General features: G+C 36.7%; 2 protein-coding genes across 2 annotated transcripts; one reads left to right on the top strand and one right to left on the bottom strand.

Annotated features, from left to right (window-relative positions):
• The first annotated feature begins 6,814 nt into the window (after positions 1-6,814).
• Positions 6,815-12,407, top strand: APT3 (adenine phosphoribosyl transferase 3). Its single transcript, XM_007039840.3, has 6 exons — positions 6,815-7,451; positions 7,815-7,925; positions 9,847-9,939; positions 10,425-10,574; positions 11,179-11,237; positions 12,063-12,407. Exons 1-6 carry the CDS (start codon positions 7,370-7,372, stop codon positions 12,114-12,116), a joined length of 549 nt encoding a protein of 182 aa, XP_007039902.1. The 5' UTR covers positions 6,815-7,369; the 3' UTR covers positions 12,117-12,407.
• A 2,162-nt stretch (positions 12,408-14,569) lies between these two features.
• LOC18606300 (sulfated surface-like glycoprotein) lies at positions 14,570-15,696 on the bottom strand. The gene has a single exon (XM_007039839.3). The coding sequence runs from the start codon at positions 15,509-15,511 to the stop codon at positions 14,657-14,659; it is 855 nt and encodes a 284-aa protein (XP_007039901.3). The 5' UTR covers positions 15,512-15,696; the 3' UTR covers positions 14,570-14,656.
• Between the last annotated feature and the right edge of the window lie 2,720 nt (positions 15,697-18,416).

Below are 18,416 nucleotides of genomic sequence, written 5' to 3'. Positions count from 1 at the left end.
ACATAGTTTAATTTGATTGGCACAGCCCCAGCCCCAGCCCCAACAGCGTATCACCCAATGATATATGTCCCATAGAAACAACATAGCAAAAGGCGTATTTGGTGCTGCCCATTAGATTGCATTGATGGGTGTGTGGGGGGGACATGGATGGGGAAAGTGGGGACAACGAGATCTCTGGGCTATCTTCCGAAGAGATATCCCCACAATTTTAAGTACCAAAACCCAGCAGAACCTCCCCCTTCAGTCTCCCCTCCTGCACAATTTATTTAGGTTTGTAGGGTACCCTACCCTACCCCTATACTGTTATACTAGTGCCCTACACTGCCCTACAGCTCTCTCCTAACCACTAAGGGCTTTTAATTCCCACAATAATAATAAGAAGTGCGCGCTCCCTGCATTTTCTTGTACCCGTTCTACCCCTGATCAATCGTGCAAATTACTACCATTGTCTTTGCCAGCTTGAAGGATTGCTCATGCTGATGCTATAACAAAAACGGAAGTTTACACCAAATTTTTTACCCTTAGAAGGAAGATGTTATATATACGTGTCTATACATATTACACATAGATACGTGCCTATTGAGTTATTTTCAGCCTACTATTTTCAAAGATAAATAGAAGGCGTCAATTACCTCTACAAGCATCATCACGATGTGAGATCCCACGCTGGCCACGTAGGTGAGGCACGTATCAGTCCACATCTGATAATTTAATTAGGGTATCAATTAACATTTATTGATCATAGTATTCTCCATAATTAAAACATGTTAATAATTAATTAATATATATGAGTTGCTTTCATTGTTATGGTTCCATCTCAACGCAAGCGTAATTGATTTTCTTTTTTTTTTGAGTTTTGAACTCGAACAAGATAATTCCTTAACTCCTGTCTCTTATCCATGTATAGCCAAACCTATTCATCTAAAAAAAATTCTCATTAAATTGAAACACGGTAGAAATCGACTGCCTTTTCAGCCGACATGGGCATATGCCTTTGGAGTAATTTCTAGTAGTTTGGAATATTTTATCCCCCTAACTCAACACTCTAAACAATGTTTTTATGGAGCAAGTTGTCGTATTCGAAATATGAGAACATTATCCATATGATTTTCTTATAAGGAGGAAAAACAATAACAACATAAACACATGTTCTTTTTCGGAAGGTAACGAACAGAAAAGGTTTTGACAAATAGAAATATGTTGGTCCACATTGTAGAAAGCCACTACCAAACCAATTGCATGCATAAACTAATAAAAGGAACAGCAAAACAGCAGTTTCTGCCGCCGCTTAAGACAAATTTCATGCCTTAGGATGAGGCTGTCTTGACAACGATTCTTTCTGCTCTGTACAATACATAATATAGGGTTTTCTTGTGGTTCTTGTTTAATTTGGATTTGGTTTCAAAGGAATATATGGTCTGGATTTAATTAAATAATTAATGGCCTCCCCTCCCCGCTTTATTTCCTTTTCTTTAAACTTGTACCTAAATCCGACACCAAACTATAATTACCATTAACGATCGTATAATTATACTCTAATGTGAAATTTAATACAAATTCTTGCTCTAAACGAAGTCAAGTAATTAATTTAACGAAAAAAGTTTCTATTTGTGATCAAATAATACGAGTGAATCACAAACTCAAAGTTACAGAAACAAAATTTTCACTACAAATAGTGATTCGATTGCTTTCGAAGGGCGGCTTATTGCCCCCGAAGTCTTTCATTGCCCACGTACTATAATCATCACATTGAATCATTGCGCGGACTCTTTTTTTACTTGCAAATGATGAGGATGGACAATTTTACACCATCATTCAATTCTTATAGAACCTCCCATTTTGGGTGTTATACCTTCATCCACTGTGTTTTATTTCTTTTGTAAAGATCCACCGCCTCGTACGCATAAAACTTGTCTACCTGTCAAAGCTGGTAAAAAAGTACTGCATCACGTTCTTGACTAATTTATAAGTAATTATGAAACTTTCGGACCCATTTCATAGGGTTTTTGCTCGATTTCTTAATTTCAGCTATTAGTATTAAAATTTCGATTTGAATTTGGATTAATTGAGAATATATGGTTAAAAAAATAATCAGCATTAGCGACAAAATAAGAGGAAAAAAGTTTAATAGGAAAGAGAATTATCGAGAGACGGATTTCAGGCTAGAAACAAAAGGTTATTTTCCTGAATCTTTGATAGACCCCGCTGATCGCTGTTGGTTGTATGGCTGGACATAGGAAAAGGACCATGATTTTGACACGTCAGCAAACCAACAAGGACCCCAGGTGGATCCTATAGTGTGAACTGCACGTGTCTGGGACTGTCCCACTTTTCTCTCTCTCTTCTTTCTTCTGATAATTGCGGCTTCTTGCAAAAAATTGGGGGGATTATTACGTATTAACTATTCAGCGGTCGTTTTGGGACCCGACCCCCCTTTGTCTTCTCTTGGCTTCCTTCTTTCTGTTTACCAAATTCTCTCTCTCAACATCCTTGTAGTGTAGGTTTCGTTTTTTTCTTGGCCGTGGGAAACTTAATTTGTGACTTTGTTCTAGTTATTTGATTCCAAGGGGGGAAAATATAAAAAGATTTATGTCATATTGTGTTCTTCTTCTTCGTTGTTTTCTAGGCTTAAAAGAATCCATTGATGTGGTTACCAAAACAAACAAAAGAATGGATTGATGTGTCCCTCTAGCCTCTAATTTTGCTTGCTTTGCTCTTTACTCGGATGAAGGGAAATATTTTGGCTTTAGCTTTTTTACCCGTTTGCTCCCCGGGTCTTGGCCTTGGGGCTTAGTGCTAGCCAAGCCATGCATGCACATGTCGTTACTCCCATGAATTGACAAGAAGAGGAACGGAATCAAATACTACAACTACATCTACTTGCATATGTCCTATATAAGTATAAAGTAAATTCAAAAAAGTAAAGTACCGATATTTCCACCTGCCATTTTCTTAAAGAGAATATATTAAGATTTGAAATTAGAATTTCTAATCAAAATTTAGAATAGATGAGGGAAGAGCCAAACGTTCATACAAGGGAAATTTCATCTTGCTTAGGAGTATAAATCTTTAGTAAATCCCACAAATTCATATAAGCAAATCCCAATTTATCCATTTTTCATTTTTGTCCAAAAGGCAAATCAAAGGTGGGGCTGCATATATATGATGCAGAGTAGACCTCTCCCCCCCCCCCTCCCCACAATCATCAACGTGAAAATTTAAATTTTTCAATGTCATTATCGTAATAGAACCGATAACATTAAAGTGAGTTAAAGAATAATTTGGCAAAATGTTGACAATATGTCAATCAATTTAATTATAAGAATCCCTTTGCAGTACGTACGTCAAATTTGAGAAAATAATACCGTAAAAAGCACACACAATCTTGCAAGATCTAACCCCCCACAAAAGATCATGAAGATATTGGTGACAAAGAAAATAAAATGCAAAATAGCAATAATCATCACAGAATCTCAATAATGGAATCACCTAATCCTTGGAGTTATTATTGCTCCATTGACAAACCCGCCCGTTACATGCAAATTTGCGGGGCAGCTAAAGCCGAAAGGGATATTTCGTTGCCTTATAGGGTCCATCATCTATAAAAACTTCAACTTAGAGTTTCCTCACACTTTCTAGTAATCAAATCCCAAAACCAGGTGAAAAGCATACATGGATTTTCATATTGCATACCTTTTCACTTTTACCTTTATTTTCTCTGTTTTTAATCTTTTGTGGAAAGAGAAAAATATATTTTAGCATAAGAAAAGGTTGTCGTATTTGAACTCTAAATTTGTGTACATATAAAGATTGAGAGGTGAAACACATTTAAAAACAAAACAAATTTTATTAACACCAAAAAAAAAATACAAATAAACACTTGAAAATCTCATTTTAACTAAACTTATCAAAAAATCTAAGAAAATAAATAAAATTCAAATATCAACCATATGATAAAACTTTAAAAAAAGGCGCTTTAATTTAAAATATAAAAAAAATCAATGAAAAAAAACAAAAACGTATAATTGAATTATTGAATTAAACGAATTTCTATCATTCAACCTTTTGTGGTTCCTATAAGTTTCAGAATAATCTAGATGCTTGTTTATACACTGAAATTGCGTGGATAGGAGTAGTGCATCTCATTCTTTATTTTTTTGTAAATTAAATGGTAAAAATATGGGCTGAAAATTGGCTAGCAATGGCCAAAAGCTTTGGCTTATAAATTTTGCGTGAATTAGCAAGCAGTATAGAGTTTCGTCCGAATCCAAACTGAAACATTAGGCTTGTTCCAACCAGCTACAAGAAGCAGTACAAGGAAACTGAAAGGACCTGAGGTTTACATATTAGCAGCCCAACATATTTTGACATTAATTCTGATTTATAAATAATATTTATACTTTATGAAATTTAACTCTTTTTTTTTTCGTTAATGATAAAAACTTATCTTTATCATATTAGTTGCATTTGAATTGGTTTTCTTAGAAACTCTAAGTAATCCCTTCACCTCACCCTTCTTGATTTGACTTGGAATTCTTTTTATTAATATTTCGAGAGAGACAATTTAACTTTTTCCTGTACCAAAGATCTAGTTTCTGATACAAGTATACGTGTTTCTGGAAGAGAGGGGATAGATTCTTCCTCCTAAGGTGGTGGTTTGTTACTTTATATAGGAAGGGAAGAATGCTAGACGCCCTAAAGTCGCTGTCCTCAATTTAAGATATATGTTGTATGCAGAATATGCAAATCCATTATATATGCAATAGAAATTTGTCATTGCTTGCTCTCTGCTTTATTAAGGGTAATGGTGGTAGAGGCAGGTGCTGTGTTGTTACTAATTAAATGTTTGCATGTAATGAGAAAAGGATATTTTGATTAATGTGAGAGAGATGAGAGCTGCTCACAGAATATTGCTATAAAGATATGAAAGGAACCCTTGCTAAACAGTCACAGAGGTAGAGATACGGCAGCTTGTCAGAGACCTGTTGGTGGTATCGGCAGCCCCAACCCCAACCTTCCCAAAATTTCATTTTCATTTTTTGGGGTCTCTGCCTCTTCGCACATTTGTTACTGCTGCCTGCTAGCTCATAGTCATATGCCTGCTTCACCAAGGCATTGGGGAAGCCGTCGTTAATTTATTTATAGACAATCACCCCTTTATTCCATTCAAAGGAACAATTTTACCACTCCTTTTTGTTCAATAATTAAGCTGTTTCATGATTTTCTTTGTTGCTTTAAGAGATATAATTCTCCAGAGAATATCAAATTCTTAAAAAGAAGTGAGTAGAAATGGAGTTCGTAATAATATTTTGGGAAAAGGAGGGGAAGGGAGGGGAGCACTCAATGCCACACCAGAAAAAGTTGATTATTACGACGAGAAGGTGGTTGGGCTAAACCCCCTTAACAAAGGGCAAAGATTTTTCAAGCTTTCATCAGTAATTTCCCACTGGTTAATTAAGAGCGGCATGTGGACCCTTAGTTCGTTAATTTCTGTTTCAACTCTTGACTTGTAAGGCAAGGCAATCCTGAAATCACTTTGATTAGCTTGGACCCATTTTAAACTACTAATTAGGCAAGGCAAAACCTGTTCATATTATCAAATATAGGTATGATCGTCTGGACATATATCGAACAATACATTCTTTACCTGGTCTCTGGTCTTTGCCTCTTTGCAAATTGGTTCAATAATTGAAGCAAATATTCTTTTAGATTAAAGTAGTTGCAGCACCAACAAGCAAAATCATCTGTCTTTTAACTCATTCTAGAACTAGTTAGTGTATACCTCAAAAATCTTCTCTCCTTTTAAGAGCTGTCAAACGAAACGTGGAAAACCAACACTTGAGACTAATACCAGTTGAAAGACAAAAAGTAGAGAAAAGCATTTGTCTTCCTGCAGCTGCAAATTTGTAACTTGACGTTGAAATTTTTCGCTGTTCACATCAACTGAACTGGACCACTTAACAAACTATCTGTCAAAAAGATCTAGCGTATAAGATATGACAAACGACTGCCCCCAGAGTCCTAAGTCTACAAAGTTAACTTTTTCTTTTTTTTTTCCTTGGGTCAAGAAATTTTATGCTTGTTCAAGATTCACAGGTGGTTATCAGTCCCCATCGTTCCTTGTCCTAACTTTTCTTGAATTTCATTGATCAGTAACTTTGTTGGACATTAATACGGTGAACAACCTTAGATTACCTTCGTTTACCAGCTCTCGGAGGAGATGGTAGATACGCCTCAATAAAATTCAAATGAACAAAAAAAAAAAAAAAATTATGATAGAGACTTGTTTGATCAGTGGGAGTCAAAGCTAAGCTTCCACGGTGGGGGAAACCGAGTCTTGGCTTATTTTCTGCATGCACAATACGAAACTGAGTTAAAGCTTTTGGGTTTAGGTTTAAAGATTCGAGTTGAAATTGCATGCGCCATAAGCCACAAAATACAGCCTCAACCCATTTGGAATAGAAGCAGCAGTAGGAAAGAGAGGGCTGTATTTCCTTATATTCAATATTCATCCATAAATATCTTTCCATATAATTAGGATTTCATTCCTTTGTTTTTTTGGGATAAAGACTAAAGAGGATTTCTTTCTCCATAAGGTGGTACAAAGGAATACAGATTTCATTCCTAAAAAATTTTATAACATTATCTGTACATGCTGAAAAAGAGGACAAGGTTAGGGTTAAGGGAAAAGGTGGGGACATAAACGTCATTTACCTCAACTCGAGAAGCGCGCGAAACACTCCCAACGGCGAGCCGCGGCTACGTACACTAAACACTTGAAACCCAAAAAATGGAGAAAAAAACCAAGACGAAAATAAACAAGAGAGGCATTTGATAAGAGAGAAAAAAGGAGAGAAAGAAAGGGGAAAAAAAAACTGCAAATAAGGAAAGGGAAAAAGAGTGGGGGGCCTCGTGATTCCGCTTTTTGTTTTTAACCTCTTTTTTACTCTCTCTCTCTCTCTCTCTCTCTTTTCTCTTACTTATATCAAAGCAAAGATTTCTTTCTTTCTCCCTTTCTCCCTATATTTCTTGTGCAGAGAGCCTCCTCCTCCTCCTCTCTCCCGCACTCTCTTTTTTCCCTCACCAACAAATCAAATCTTCTTCTTCTTCTTCTTATAAATACCCACTTTCTCTGTTTTTTTTTTAAGGGTGTGTTTATGTGTTTGTGAGGGCGAGAAATCAGAAACATTAGAGCAAGAAACAAAGGGAGTGAGAGAGTCGAGAGAAAGGGGAGGCTTTGCCGTTTTGTTTTGGTTCCCTGGTGTTGTTTCTTTCTTCTTTGCTTACATGGTATAGAGAGAGATAAAAATAAGATAAGTAGATAGAGAGATAGATAGAAGATAGATAGATTGCGTAAAAACAATAGACAATGTCGGCTTACAGAGACAAAGATCCTCGTATCCATGGCATCCAATCCAAGATTCGTGTAGTCCCCGATTTTCCCAAGCCAGGTTCCTCTCTTTCTTCCCTCGTTTTCTATTCCTTCTCAGCTTTCAAAATAAAATAGCTTATCGGTCTCTTGGTTCTGTTATAAACTCTGTTTCTGTTTGTGGTTTACTCTCTATGGTTGCTATAAAAATGTGAATAAATGGATAAAAGGTTTGAAATCCTGTTTTTTCCATTGCTTGGAATCATATAAACAAACATAATTAACGAAAAGTTTATTTATCTTGATATGACTTTTCTATCCAATTCAAACTTGGAATTTCTCATTTTGAAAGGAAGCTGCATGATTTATCTAAACGAGTTCGGTGTTATGTTCGTTTGTTTATGTAAGATTGTAAATTTGGTTTTGTTAATGGTGAAAATGGCAGGTATCATGTTTCAAGACATAACTACTCTGTTACTGGATCCTAAAGCATTCAAGGACACAGTGGATTTGTTCGTCGAGAGATACAAAGGGAAGAACATTTCAGTTGTTGCAGGTAAAAAGAAAGTGAAGGAAGATAAGGATCCTAATGAAAGCATTTTTATTTTGTTAATATTATGGTTCTTGATGTGCTAAAGATTTTATCCAAAGCTTTTTAAGAACCTTTTTATCACTCTTTGATTAGCATCAAGGAGGGTGGGGTCCATGCTTACGGGAAAGTAGGTTCTGTGGAAACAGGAGTAAAAAGGATATGCCCCTTCAAGTTGCATAAGTTTCTGGTTGTCTTTTGGAATGCTCTTTTAGGGATTATGGAATGGAAGTGACTCTGTTTTTTTTTTTTTTTGGGGTTTTAGATTTCATTTCACGTTTGACTATCACCCTTTGCTAGTGGGTTGTGCCATTGATTGCTCACTCTCTCTTTCTCTCTCTCTTGAACTTCTTTTCTTTTCCCCTTTGAGCGGCTCTCATTTGCCCTCTCTCTCTCTCTCTCTCTTCTCTCTCTCTCACACACACACACACACACATTGTTGTCGTGGGCATGTGCTTGGATCTGATTTGGCTTGATGGTGGTTGGTGATGGATGCCCACCTTACTTGAGGTGGACCCGGATGATGTAAATTGTCATTGGAGCTTCTTTTTGCGTTCCCCCCTCCCTCCCCCTTGTTTTGATTAATTTTTAAGCTAGTATAGAACCATAATGTGGATATGTGTTCTCTTACTGTTGGATGATTTAATGCCATTTTTTGGCGATGCATTTGTTGTTTTTCTTACCTATAATCAATCCCGGAGATTGGCCGCCTAAGTTAAGTAATGAAGTAATTGGAATAGTCTTTCTCCATTTTCCCCTTAATTAGTTATCGCCATTTTCTGATTTAGTTGCATGAAGTTTATGTAATTGATGAATGAGATGCAGGAGTTTGATGAATATCAGAACTCCACTATGGTAGCTGAAGCAAATTCTAGTTCCATAGCATTTATATCTAAACTGATTGTTTTGATTGATTAGTGGCTACATTGATAAATTAAATGATAATGTTCTGTGGTTTTTCTCATGCCTTGTGGCAAAACTCCAAAAACACCAACTGTTTCTCCGACAAACATGTAGGAAGTTAACAAGGTTTTGATGATCTCATCATTGATAGGGGCCTTGGTAATTTTTTTTCTTATTTTAAATGAAAATAATTTTTTAAGTATTTAATACTCATGTGCTCTGTCTTATTGTAGGTGCATTAGAATTTGTCTTTTTGTGTGCTAATGTGGACTTCAGCTGTCTTCTTGTGTTTGTGGAACCTTTATAGATGTTTGGTGTCAGGAGATAAGGATAATATCTTATCACCATTCTGGTTAATATTAGCCAGTTGGTTAGGCCAAATTCCCTGTGTTTTTATTTTTTGTCAAACAAGAATGAGGGAGTATTTTGTACTTGGTTGCCTTGGAATTCAAACCCCTTTCCCATTTGACTCAATATGGTGTCATTTTAAATATGATTTGGATTCAATGTCTGAAAAAATTTGCAATAAACTGTTATTGAACTAATATAATTCTTATTTTCACGATAAAAATTTGATCAAGCATCAATTATTTTCTGTTAGAGAGCCTTTCTTCGCTGATCCTGTTTATGCTTCTTATTGCTATCAATTGGTTCCATTTTACACTACTTGAGCTATAAGGTCATGTCATGTGGAAGTAGTTCATCCTAGACTTAAATGGATGGCCAATATGTTTCTTGTGTCATTGAGATTTTTTTTTCTTGGAGTGTCAGGGTAGCGCTGTTTATAACTATTCTCTTAGCAGATGTAGACATCAGGAGTATTTTTCTACTGCTTTGATATCATCTCTAGTCTTTTGCTACTGGATTGTCTTTGTTATGTGCATTTACTTTTCCTTTCCCCCTTCTTGTATACTGTGTTGTATCTTGGATCTATAGACGATAATAAGAAAGCTTGTGTTTTGAAAAATGATCTTTTATATCTCAGGTATAGAAGCTCGGGGTTTCATTTTTGGTCCTCCCATCGCATTGGAAATTGGAGCAAAGTTTGTTCCTTTGAGAAAACCAAAGAAGTTGCCTGGTAATATTCATCATTCAGCAGTATTTTGCTAGTGTGCAGTTATACAAGAAACTTTATAATTCTATAAATATCTGTTATGGAACAGAGACTTAGTGCTGCTTGATCCACTATTTGTTTTATTGTTATAATAGAGAACATAGTTCATACTCTGTGATAAACATGCACTGCACTGGATATTTGATGGACTAAAAATGCTGAAGTTAGGTGCATGTTTCTTGGAGTTGCCACTAATATGGTGACATAATCTATTGTCTGTTATTCTGTGGTTTTATAGCCTTGTTGATTTCCTGTTCTGTTGTACATTTATAGTTTTCTGATTACGTCATGTGTAATGTCCTATCAGGTGAGGACATTTGAAAGCACATTGAGTAGTATATTTCTTTATGTTCATATCTTTTAGATCTATGCTTGCTTAACATGTAAAATCTAGAGTTTGTTATGACTAACTTGGATGTTTGTTTTTATAAATTTTGCAACGGTGTCAGGTAAAGTTATTTCAGAAGAGTACGTACTGGAATATGGAAGGGATTGTCTTCAGATGCATGTTGGAGCCGTTGAACCTGGCGAGCGAGCTTTGGTTGTTGATGATTTGATAGCAACTGGAGGCACTCTCTGTGCTGCTATGAACTTACTGGGTAATCTTATTTACTCTTAAGACAAACAGGAAGTTTATTAGCTATTTAAAAGCTGAATATAGTTTGCAATAACTAAATGGGGATCATTTTACAAGAAAGACTGCCTAATGAATCATCTGAATCTACGGCATGTTTTTAGTGCTACTGTTTAGGCAAGATGCACATCACATGCAATCTCAGTTTGGTAGGCTGATGACTTTAGTAATTAAGAGAGGTGTCTTGGCCAGAAGAAACTTGCAGGTTAGGTGACATTTGGTGCAAGTCTTGTGTTGTATGTGATTAAGATGATCGTAGCTGTTAGAATCAAGATTATATGCTCATAAGCATGAGCAGTATGGTAGGTATGTGTATTTATATACTTATATGCACCACATTCACTTGTTTGGTAGAGCTATTTATCTTACTTATATCTGCCAGATTCTGTTGGCAAATTAAACTAATTTTCATGTCCATGGTAAGTAACATGATATATGATCTATGATCCATCGTATGGGTATTGACTCTATTTTTTTACATTCTTTTTTGACATTGGTTATTTTTTTCTTGAAGATGGCATTTGTCTCTTCCTGATTAATTATTATTCACCATAAATGTATCTTTTCAGAACGTGTTGGAGCAGAAGTAGTTGAATGTGCTTGTGTTATTGAGTTACCAGATTTAAAGGTGTGTGATTTATTGTCCATCTTGGCTATTTCCTGCATTCCTGTGCATATGTTTGCTCGCATGAACACATATAGTGCACACACAAAAGCACACAAGTGCAAAGAATCTGTGAAACATGCATACATTTGACGGTTGATGGAAGATTAGAAATAGGAGGAATTTCCCAGGGCAGAATAGCTGATTTTGAATGTTTGATTGCCTTTCATAAATTTCTGTTATTTGCTTCTAGGGCTTGTACATGACTTTACAATATTCTAATAATTCTCTGAAGTGATGGTCCAGATGACTTAATGAGCCCATGAATGTGGAAATATTAACATTTTTACTGTTAGAAGGCATGGAATCCCTGAACCTTAGTCGTAGAAGAGTTGAATAACTGCTTAAATCATGGTTTATATTTTTGGATCCTGTCTTTTATTCAGACTTGTTAATTACTTTCATTATTATTTCAAAGAATCTGCTTTGCAATTGTCATGTTATCCTCCAGCATTTTGTTTAGATAATCCATTAATTTAAATAGCAGAAAAAAGAACAAACTGGTCCTAACTATAGTAGAAATCACTTATAACTGTTTGTGTCAGTCGTTATATTGCATGTGATGGGAAGTCAGTCTGCCAAGGAGCCAAATGTGAAAACGATGTTATATGTAAGACTATAGTTATAGAGATATTGTGTAACTGCAGAGCTTCTTGATTGACATGAATCATACATCGGGCAAATAAATTTATCTTTGGTGGATATTTCTATACTTATGTCTCTTTGGTTTTGGGGCTCAATTGACGAATCTTTTTAATTATACATATTTAAATTTGGTGAATTTTGTAGGGTCGTGAGCGCTTGAATGGAAAGCCATTATATGTACTTGTGGAATCCCATTGATCCTTGCTGATGATACAGTCTGCTTGAAACGGTGCTAGGATAATGAGAAGTACATTAGAGCGCCATGGATAGCTACTTTTCATTCGGAATCTACTTTTGTTTTTACCTGAACTCTCTTCATCATTAGTGAATTTAGATAAACCTTGGTGATTGAACCTTTGTTTTAACTAGCAGCACAGAATCAATGAATTCATGCAATGGGCTGGATTTGAGAAATGCTTGTAGGACTTTTCTCATTTTTTTTTTATTTAAGAAATGAATTTATATAAAGCCATTCTGTCTTCCTGTGAATATATTGTTTATCATGATAGATGCTCGAGTGATTTCAACCTTGATCTTGTTGCTGACTCTGTCCTCGTCACAATTTATCATTGCTCCAAATTACCACTCTACTAGGCGCGGTGGATCAAATTTATCATTCATCTTGGTAAGTTGAATCCATCATCTTAAGTAGAATGGTTAATTTGAACTGTGTCCCATTATAACAAGTGGTGAAGGAAGGCTTGTTTTGAGTAGGATCAATTATAGTGGAGAGTCAGACTTACAAGAATATTGTGGAGGCCCCAGTTGTCTTAAGGAATTATTACCTAGTATTTTTCCTTCTCTTATCATTTTGGCTTCAAACCTTTTGTTGTTGGTTTTAGCTCCTGTTTGCCTGTAGGTAGCTGATAGATTTGATTGAAATTGAACCTTGCCTTTATTAGGAGGGTTGCCTTGTGTTGACCTGCTTTGTTGTCTGGACACCAAAACCATCGGTGGAAGGGCAAAAAAAGGGCCTTTGATAGAACCCATTCTATGAACAAAGCTGCCCCATGTCGGCCCTGAAACCCCCCACCACTCTCACGACAATCGCTCTTTTGGCGGATCCGCTGAAATCTATCAGAGAGAACTGGGTGGTACAAAAACAAACGCAGTGAACGATACCCTGCATTGGATGCCAAACATGCTTCTAAGATTCTACTACTGAATGTTCGAAATACCACTGGCACAAAGAGAGGGAGCGATAACTAATTCCTAGTTCCAAGTAGCATTATAAGTGATTGCTGTGGTTAAGTCATTGTGGAGACAGACAATCCGCTTTCATATACCACTGTGTTTTTTTAATTACTCGATTGCATTATGAGACAAGAATCTCAGAAATGATGTCTCTCTTATCTGTTTACTCTCTCCAGTCTAAGAATCGCCAGGTACTTAAAGCTTGTGCAGAAAATGAGGGTCTAAAAACTATTGAATTCTTAAAAATACTTAGAAATGTTGGTTGCGTCTTTCCTTAATTTAGCAGACAGATGGCAAAAATTAGGATTAGAGGACACATGGTTCTTAAGTGCCCATCAAAGATGTGACGGTACACCACCTATCAGCCTTTCGTTTTTCTCCCAAGGGAAGTAAATAATAAAGAACAAAGTAGGTGAGAATTGCAGTCTGTTATTGTTAGTTCCATTTCCGATAATAATGCCAGCATTGAATGTCCCATTCCATGTTGAAAAGTATCATTCAGGGTCATCTCCAATATTTCGCTTTTCTCGCCGTAATCGGCTGCCAAACTGGGTGACTATTCAACCTGGTGATATCCATGGTAGACTTTGATTGCTCTGCAAAAATATTAGTAAGAGATCTTTGCTGGACTTGTTTAATCATTCTCTGAGTATGATACTGCTGGGTTTCAGAATGAGACAAAAAGATAAAACCACTACAGATTTAACAACAAAATCCAGGAAAATTCAAGATTATGGCAAAAATACAAACAAAAGGTAAGGTTTGATTATCATTCCACTTTACTCATTAACAAGCAACTTTGAATATGGAACTATAACCCTGAAAAGCCCGTGCAATCTTTTTCCCTTCTTTTTTCTTGGCAAAATCATTAATAAACGATCCACTTTTGCCCATCAAATCGTAGATCTTCATCAATTCTTGGGTCCTAATCATCATCATTATAAGTTTTTTGGGTCCCCCGAAACATTAGTACTAGTATTATGCTTCTCAATCTGAAATCCTGTAATTATACTCCACTGACCATGACAAATTTCAAGACTCTTGGTGACCTCCTGTTGGCCTAGCAATGGCCTTGAACCAACCTGAAAATTCTATTCCAAACCTCCACAACTACCGTGATTGTCACCTAATTGACATCAAATCAAATCCGTTGATTAGTCAATTTTCTTCGTCCTTAAGGTCAACAAATTTGAAAATGGCACCAAATGACAAAAATGGTCTAAAGAGCACTCTAATTCAAAATCCAACTACAGGATAAAAGAGGGAACGCCAAACGGTAAATTGGGTTAATTAATGAATTAACAACAGTTAAGCCCAGAAGAAGAGCAAAGGGTTAAGTAACGTGAACAATTAGCATTTATCAACCCAATTTTTTTTTACTAATAATCACATAAAAAAACCCAGAAAAAAATTGAACCCCAAAAAGAAAGGAAAAAAATTGTGTTGATAAATGCAACAAAAGGAGATGCACCCTCATAAAAAAATATTGGAAAAAAACATATATAAAGGAAAACCAAAAAAAGGAGTTTTTTTTCCCACTATTTTTACAATTTGTAGATAATAAGAAAGCAAGGCAACACCGCACGTGGATCAAACACGAGCAACTCGCCGTTTTCACCACTCACTGAGTCGTAGCCAACTCGCCCATCCAGCAATGACTCGTAGCCGAACCCTACCCTCTTCGAGACTCGACCCGCTATAACCCGGCAAACCAACATCGCCCTCCTCCCCCTCCCACCCCCAGCGCTCTCGTGGGCCCCGCCGCTCCCGGAATACGTGCAAATCGCCGCACCTTTCCCTCCGGAAAATAGCCACGTATCGTTCATCCCGCAGTTCCCTGAAGTGGGACCCAAACAATGGAAGCGCATGACCTCGTTCCCGTCTGCGATGCACCTCGCATTTTCCTCGTCAGCAGAAGCCGGACCACCCGACCCCGACCGAGTCTTGACCGTCTCTCGATACTCCTCAAACCGGGTCACTGTCCTCGGCCCGTTTTGAACTTTAAAAATCATCTCGATCCGACCCGTGAAAGCCTTAGGACTCCAACTCGTATGAAAAATAATCTCCACGACGTTCCTCGAAGGGTGACCCTCGGGCAGCTCCGTCAGTGAGGGCAGGACAGGGTCAGGGTTCCGAACGGGACGGGCAGGGAGAGAACTACTCCGACGAGGTCGAGGGGGAGGATTATTCAAATCAGGTTCGGATTTGCTGCTAGACTTCGGAAGTAGTTTCGGGTTGGATTTCTTGGGCTTGTTCTTGGTCGTTTCGATGACGTCTTTGATGCTTTGAGAACTTCGTCTGCAACTGGAACTGGGTATCAAATGCTTCGGGTTCGGGTGGTAAACATCATCAAATGCTCTCGATTTGCATTGCAAAGATTTGACCCACCGGCTTGCCATACTCAGATCCTTCCCTTTTTTCAGCCAAGAATCTAAAAACTATCGCTCTCTTTCTTCTCTGCCTAGAACTTTGTTTTCAGTTTGATTTTGTTGGGAGCTTTCATTTTTGGTTTTTCTTTTTTCTAGAGTTTGGGGTGAGAGGAAAAGATTGGAAAGGAAGGGACGTGGCGGGATATTAAATGAGGAGTTGTGCCGTGGAGGCTGTATTTTAAAATGACGAAAATGACCTTATGAAACTACAGAGACCAAGCTTATTGCCCACGTGGATTCTGTCTTTGGAAGCGTTTGCATTTGGTGGAAAAACAAAGATTCATTAATGAGGAAAGCAAAGTGACAATACAATATTTTGCGTTTCTTTTTTTTTTTTTTTTCCTTTTTATTTCTTTTAGATAAGGTGGGAATTATGTGTGATTAGGTCTAGGATTTCATGGAAAAGATTTTACTATAGCATGGGTAACATTTTTTTTTCACTGAAAAACTGTTTTTTCTTTTTGGTTTTAAATTGAGGAGGGTAATACTTTTAAGAGTAATTAAAATGGTTGATTTAGCAGTTTAAGAATATTCAATGCAGGTGTGCCTTCTTTAACCATGACAACCACTGAAAATTCCCATCACTTCCTCAATATAAAGGGAAAAAAAAGAAAGAAGAGAAAGAAAGAAACCTGCTTTCACTCATGATTATTACTGGTACTATACCTTTATTCTTTTTGATCGATAAAGATAAAGGTAGCAAGTGAAATTTCCATACTGGTAAGTTAAACAATGCAAAAATAATTCACTTGCTATACCTCAATCTTTAGCCATCATAAAGGGAGTACAGAATGAAAAGCATGCATCACTATGTCTATAGATTTCCAATGGCTACTGAATGAAAAGTTTCCAGAAATAGAAGGATTAAATGTAAGGGTTTTTCTTTTGTCAAAAGCAATTTTTGTTGAGAGGGATGCTATAAGTGAAGGAGGATTCCCTTACTTTTCAACCAGTTAAATTAGAGTTCGTAAACTGTACAAGATAATGTATTACTTCCTCTTGTGTTTTCTTCCATAAATGTTGCCATGGCTTTCACTCTCCACAGTTAAGATTCAAGATCCATTTGGTGTTCCTGTCAAGTTCCAGTTTCCAAAAAGCCAGAGACACGATTAATCTACATTGATTCTCATGTTGGAAATAAATTCACTCATTACTTACTTATATACTTGAGTTGGGCAACCAGTTCAGTACTTAACAATCAAAGATGGTCAAGTCATTTTCTATCCAAGGCCTGTGCTTCCTGCCATTTTCAACTTTCGAAATCGAAATCTTCTTGACTTAACTTTGATCCTTCAAATCGAAGAAAACAATTAACTTTTTGTACAGTGTTCTTGGTGAGCTTGAGGTTTCAACGGAACTGAAAGCCAGTCGACCTAATTGGCTTTCACTTCTGTTCTCTGGGTGTAAATTTTAGTCAGTGTTTTAGCCCAATAGAATATTAGGTGAAAGAAAATCTCTGTCCCACTGTACATGACTTCCAACCCACTGGTTTTCTACCATTTTTTATGACAATAATATAATTTCTTACCCTTAATGAAGCTGTATTGTTTTAATTAGTTATCCTACATTAAACCAATTTTTTTCCCGTAATAGTTGTTGGAAATTGGAAATCATAATTTGAAGTGGTAAGGTGTTATACCAGTCATGCTATTGAGTATTGCCTCAGCCACCACCAAGTTTTTTTGGAATGCTATTTCCTCGTAGTTTTTTTAAAGCAAAAAGAATGATTAAGTGGAAGCTGAGTAGGGTCTTTCATCTCCATCATACCCTTTAATTTATAGTATATATGAATTCTTCCAGCATTATTATATTTTAGCAATTTTTCCCATGATATCCCACTGTGCCAATTGTCAATTGGTTACACCCAATAATTAGGGCATTTCAGGAATTACATACCAAACTTTGAATTACTTCCTTAATTCCATGATACTATTTAAAAGGAATTTTGGGATGGAATCTTTTTATAGGAGTCTGAACTTTGAAGATAAAAAAAAAAAAAAAACCAGATAGGAATAGAAAAAGAATAGAAGAAATGAAGAATAGAAAGAGAATGGAAGCTGGCATGCAGATAAAGCATCTTAAAAAGCACTGAAATTTAAACTTACAAAACGACAACCTTTTTCCCCTTTCACCACATTTTTTCTTGGTAGTGAGTCTCTCTCTAAGTCACAAAGTTTGGTGCTGTCCTTGGGATAATGGCTCGTAGTTATGGAGGGGACAGCATTGAGATTTGAATACTAGTTTAATCCTTAACTGTTATTGGTTTAAAAAAAAAAAACAGTAAACATCATAGAGATTTCATGATTGATGTGGATATACTCAATTATGGAACAATAGCAAGAGAAGTTTGAACGTATTTTGGGGTAATTAGGTTGATTAATTAAAGTGATTATTAGGTTAATAAAAAGGAGTGCATGGTAAGCTTGGAGGGTTGGGACTTAGGGCTGTGGGTGGAGTTTTGCCAGCCTTTGCCTCCACGCCTGAAAGAATCTATTTCAGCTCCGGGAACTGCGTTAGATCTTGGCGTGCTTCATTTCAAACACTCCTCTTATGTTTTTTGTTTTTGCTTCATTATGCCCTTTTAAACCTATATATTTCCCTTCCGTCTCTCTCTCTCTCTCTCTCTCTCTCTCTCAATGCTTGCTTCTCGCCCCCAATATGCTTATATAGCTTGGGCATCCTTTCCTTGTCACGCTCGACCAACACTTCAAAAGGTAACAAAAGAACAAGTTCTGTGGGGTGAGGGGGCTTAAGAGCTTAAAGCTAATGGTCATCATAATAAAAAAAAATACCTGTCTTAGTTGAAAAGGGTTGTTCAAATGAGACCAGAAACCTGAAATTGAGTGGGGCTGGAATGACACAGTTTGACCCGCTT

The sequence above is a fragment of the Theobroma cacao genome, chromosome 3, assembly GCF_053813885.1.
Source record: "Theobroma cacao isolate CCN51 chromosome 3, ASM5381388v1, whole genome shotgun sequence".
Classification (NCBI taxonomy): Eukaryota; Viridiplantae; Streptophyta; class Magnoliopsida; order Malvales; family Malvaceae; genus Theobroma; species Theobroma cacao.
Note: the sequence above shows the minus strand (reverse complement) of the source record. Positions and strands in the feature narration are given on the sequence as shown.